The sequence below is a fragment of the Bos indicus genome, chromosome 9 (assembly GCF_029378745.1).
Source record: "Bos indicus isolate NIAB-ARS_2022 breed Sahiwal x Tharparkar chromosome 9, NIAB-ARS_B.indTharparkar_mat_pri_1.0, whole genome shotgun sequence".
In the NCBI taxonomy this organism is placed as follows: Eukaryota; Metazoa; Chordata; class Mammalia; order Artiodactyla; family Bovidae; genus Bos; species Bos indicus.
In genome coordinates, this window is record NC_091768.1 from 12,791,980 (window position 1) to 12,796,604 (window position 4,625).

General features: G+C 53.4%; 1 protein-coding gene across 1 annotated transcript; it reads right to left on the reverse strand.

Moving 5' to 3' along the window:
- Positions 1–3,137: 3,137 nt before the first annotated feature.
- KHDC1L (KH domain containing 1 like) lies at positions 3,138–3,909 on the reverse strand. Its single transcript, XM_019966874.2, is given in 4 exon segments — positions 3,138–3,212; positions 3,215–3,240; positions 3,512–3,773; positions 3,820–3,909. Coding segments are annotated over 4 exon segments (453 nt in total).
- Positions 3,910–4,625: the final 716 nt, after the last annotated feature.

Consider the following 4,625-nt stretch of genomic DNA (forward strand, 5'->3'; position numbering starts at 1 on the left):
CTCACCTACTAGCTTTTTCCTTTTTTAGTGATGTTCATCTCTGTCCATCACTTGCTTCTTCTTTCCTCTCCTTTGCCTTCCTGAGTGTGACTGCCTTCCTGCCCTGCCAACCCCTGCCCACTCCATGACCCCCAAAACTAGGTGTTCACACCTTCCCCTGGTGCAGCTCCTAAGTGAGCGGTGACAACCTCACACCAAATGCAGCCCAGGTCAACAGACGCTCTTGAGCACCGGAAAGTCCTCACCAAAGCCCTTGGGCCACGATCCAGCACCACCCCACTTTTCAGGACTTGGGGTGGGGAGGCCTCTGCCTTTTCAGATGGAAACTCGTGCCCAGTGAAGACTAGCTCTCTTGCTCTGGATCCCAACCCCCTCTTTCCTTACATCTGTGGCATCTCCCTCTCTGTTTTTTCCCCTGTAAACAGAAAGGAGCCTTTCCCGAGACCAGCAAAGTCAAGACCTCACCTTCCTCTTTATCTCCACATCTCACCTTCCCTTTAGAACCAACAATCGATAAATTGTAGAAGGTAATTCCATTTCCCCAGCATCTGTCCCCCAGCCAGCAGGACAGTCAAACCACGTCTGCCCAGCCCTCAGACAGCCAGCTCTGCCCTGGTCAGTATGACTTCTTTTTTTTTTTTCATTTTAAACAAGAAGTTTATTTAAACAACAAGACGCTTGACTTGAAGGGAAAACTATCTAGGATTCATTTTTTTTTTTTAGCATGACTTCTTAGAAGCACTTCCCTCTTGGCTTTTCTGGGGCGATCAGCTATGCAAACACTCTTCCTTCCTCTTAAAACTGCTCCCAAGTTTGTCTCTGATCCAGTGGGTCAATCAGCCCAAGTCACTGGCCCAAGCTCCTTGTTCTCTTTGCTCCATGGTCAGGGTTCCCAGATCCCATCACCAGCCTCTCCCTTCTCTGGCCCCCACTCCCTCCCCAGGTGGTCCCATCCGTGACCTCCGCTCTTAACGCAGGGACCCCTCCCAACCATGGATCGCCTGCCCTGAACATTAGTTCCAAATGCCTCACTTGGGCCCAGAGTCACCTGCAACGCCCCAGACAAACTTCTTGAGGGGGGAAGGGCATCTCAAAATATTCCCCAAGGTCCTCCCACCAGGCCCCGCAGGCCAAGGTGCTCGAGAACCCTGAATGGATGAGAATGTCCTGGTCTCTTTGCTTTCAGGCGCTTCCAACCCCTATCTCAGAGGCCTTTCTCTCAAGAAGGGTGTGACCCTCATGCTTCACTCACCCTGTGTCACAGATTTGGTCTGTCACTTCTCACAAAGGTCTCTGGGCTTTTCCAAAGGAGAATCAAGAAGAAATTAATGAATGCCAAGTACTGAGTAACCATGTTTCTGCAGAACCGGGAGCAGCAGCCCCTCTCTTGTCCCCTCCCCCAGGCCTCAGCATCCTTCCCCTCTGTCCCTCCCGCCTTCCCCAGCACGTGGGCTCAGATCCTATAGGTGGTACCCAGACCTAGGCTTGGCCCTTTCACCAGGAGGCCCGACTGCTCACACGTCCCTGTGAGTTCCAAGGAGAAAAAAGGGTTTCATCTCCCTTCCCCAGCCCCTGAACTGCATAAAAATCACATTCCTGATTCCCGCTTATCTTTATATCCTACCAATGCCAAGCGCATAGCCAGAACTGGCCTCCAGTCTTGGGATTCCAGACTTTAAATAGCAACTCATGTACACACAACTGTAAACAAAATAAAAAACGACATACTGTGTAGCATAGGGAACTCTGTTCAATATGCTATAATAACCTGCTGTGAAAAACAGTCTATATACATATATACGTCATATATTATATAAATGGAGTCACATTGCTGCACACTTGCAAACTAACATAACATTGTAAATTAAGAAAACACTAAATTAAAAAAAAAAGTTTAAAAACCTAGCAACTCATGGTTAGTGACTGCCCAGTGTTGTACCAACAAATGCTTCAGAGGTGGAACCTAATTTAACCCTCACCACCCGACCACAGGCAACCTGTCAGGATGGATTTGGCTGCAGGTTTGAGAAAACCCGAGGACATCCCATTATCTACCATAACTGAAGGTCAGAGGTGGGTAGTTCCACGCAGAGTACAATTTGCTCTGTGACATCATTAAGGTTCCCATCCAGCCTGCTGACTCCTGGTCAAGAGGAAAGTACCGGTGGTTCTTCTCATTGTCCACAAGGTGGCAGCACACAGCACCCGGATCACATCTAAGGGGGAGGGCACCCACTGGGATATATAAGCCCTTGGCTGACGGCTGGTTAGACTAAGGCAGCCCACCCCCACCCCCACCCCCGTTCTCATTCCTGAACCTGGCAGCAGTCACATATCTGCCATCATTGGCATAAACCACTCAAAACTCACTCTTTGGAGTTCTGTCACAGTCCAGATGGGTGGTCAAGATACAAATGTGGATTTGGCATCTTGGAAAGTTCTAGAACAGAAACTTAGGAAACCCTGCTAGGCAACTTATTCATGCCTTGAGGGACTTCGGGCTCTTTTGCTCTGAGAAACAGCCCTTCAGCCTCACCACCAACGGCTGGGCATCGGGAACAGCGCCTGATCGCCCACCTCCCAGGCTACTGGGGTGGACCACCTTCTGCCTGTCTTCACTGCCACGTCTCTCCCCTCCTGTGTCTACCTGACAGGGTCCTTCCAGAAAAGGACCTTCTTTAGAAGGCCCTGTTTTCATCCTTCCCCCCCACCCCCCAGACCAACCCGGGGAGCAGTTTCCTCTCCTGCTCCCTTTTCCTCCCCTGGGCCGCACGCCCGGAGACCCCTGCCTTCTGGACAGACTCACCCAGAGGCCCTCCTGCGCCAAACCCGTTCACCCACAGGGAGCGCACTCCAGAGGCCTGGCACGTGGGGCCACTCGTTTCACTGGATCTTTGCTGGCGGACTGCACCTCTCTCTCACACCCGAGCCTCCATGCGTCTCCAAAATGTGCCGAGAAGGCCTCCGAGGGCCAAAGATGAACCACGGACGCCACCTCGGGTCCTGCCTGTCGGGTCTTTCTTCAGATGCCTCCTCGCCTCTCGACTGCCCAGCAGAGATCAAGACCGTTTGATGGACAGAATGAACTCTGAAGGGGTCTGAAACCAAACGTTCAGTAACAGCAGGCCTGGGAGGGCCTAAGGGAGATGGAGCCCCCTCCCCGGTGGGACGGCATGAGCTGCGGCCAGGTCGCGGGTGGTCAGCGGCTGGCTCCCCGGACCAGCTGCAGCAGCTCGAGGCCTGCAGGGAGAGCACGGGGCGAGACCGGACTCTCCCGGCTGGCCAGGGCCCCGAGGGGACCTTGAGGGTGTCACCGGCCCGGGGCCTCCGCCCCTCCCTGTCCGCATCTCCTGGGCTTTTCCACCCCTCCCCGACGGCACCCCCTTCCCCAGAACTTGGGGTGGGGGGGGGGGGCAGAGGGAAAGGGGACACCCGGACAGCCAGCAACGCAGGCGACCCTCGACAAACCCGAGATACAGACTCCACCCCTGAGTTCCCCGAGGTCACCTACCTCGGCCCCAGCTTTTGGGGTCCCGGCTGCTGACTCTCCAGACCATGAGGAACAGCCACTGCCGCGACTCCAGCGAAGCCACGAGGAGGACGCGCGTCAGGCCAGTGGCTGCGAAGCCCCTTTCCCGCTGGATGAAGGTCTGGCTGTGCGCCCCGAGGCGGAGCAGGTCAGCGTCCAGGTGGCCTGGAGGAGGGGGCGTGAGGATCACAGCGAAGAGGGAGGAGGGGCAGGGGAATGAGCTGCGGGAGGGCCCTGGGATATACTGGGGGAAAGAAGAGGAAGGGGCAGGGCAGGGACCCCTCTCCCACGATCAGCTCTTCCTGGTCCCTTTCGATGTAAAATTCCAAAGGGAAGGCGAAGTGCTCTGGCACAGTCCACCACCGCGACTTGAGCTCCATGTGCTACTCTCCCCGCTGGCTCTGAAGCGGGAAATCCAGGAACTTATCCTAGCACGACTTAGAGGAATCAGGAAAAACCCAGGGATGCACTAAATATTGTCAGTGAACAACCCACCCTACAGAGGGGTGGGCCTCGCCCACAGTTCCTCTCAAGAAAACCCTTCCCAACTGGCGTGCTCTTTCCAGTCCCTTCACCCTAATTGAATTATCTGATCTGTGTTTACCTCTCTGATGCCCAGGAATTCAACAGTATCTTCATTCTAATCTGAAAGATCTTGGAACAGATATGCTGGTGTGAACCAGGGCAGGGTTGAGGGGTAGAAGGTTCTGAAGCAGAAGTTTCCAAGTGGCCTCCCTGGTTTTGGACAGGCACTGTGTTTGACTGTTTGCTGTGTCAAAATGCCATGGACTAGGAGCTCATAAACAGCAAGCATGTCTTTTTCACACTCCTGGAGGCTGGGAGTCCAAGATCAAGGCATCAGCAGATTTGGGGTCTGGTGAGATCTCCCTTTTCATACTGATCTCTGTTCGTTTCCACGGCAAATCATTCAGTGTCACAGTAATCCAAGTCTATGCCCCAACCAGTAATGCTGAAGAAGTTGAAGTTGAATGGTTCTATGAAGACCTACAAGACCCTCTAGAATTAATTCCCAAAAATAAAGATGTCCTTTTCATTATAGGGAACTGAAATGCAAAAGTAGGAAGTAAGGAGATAC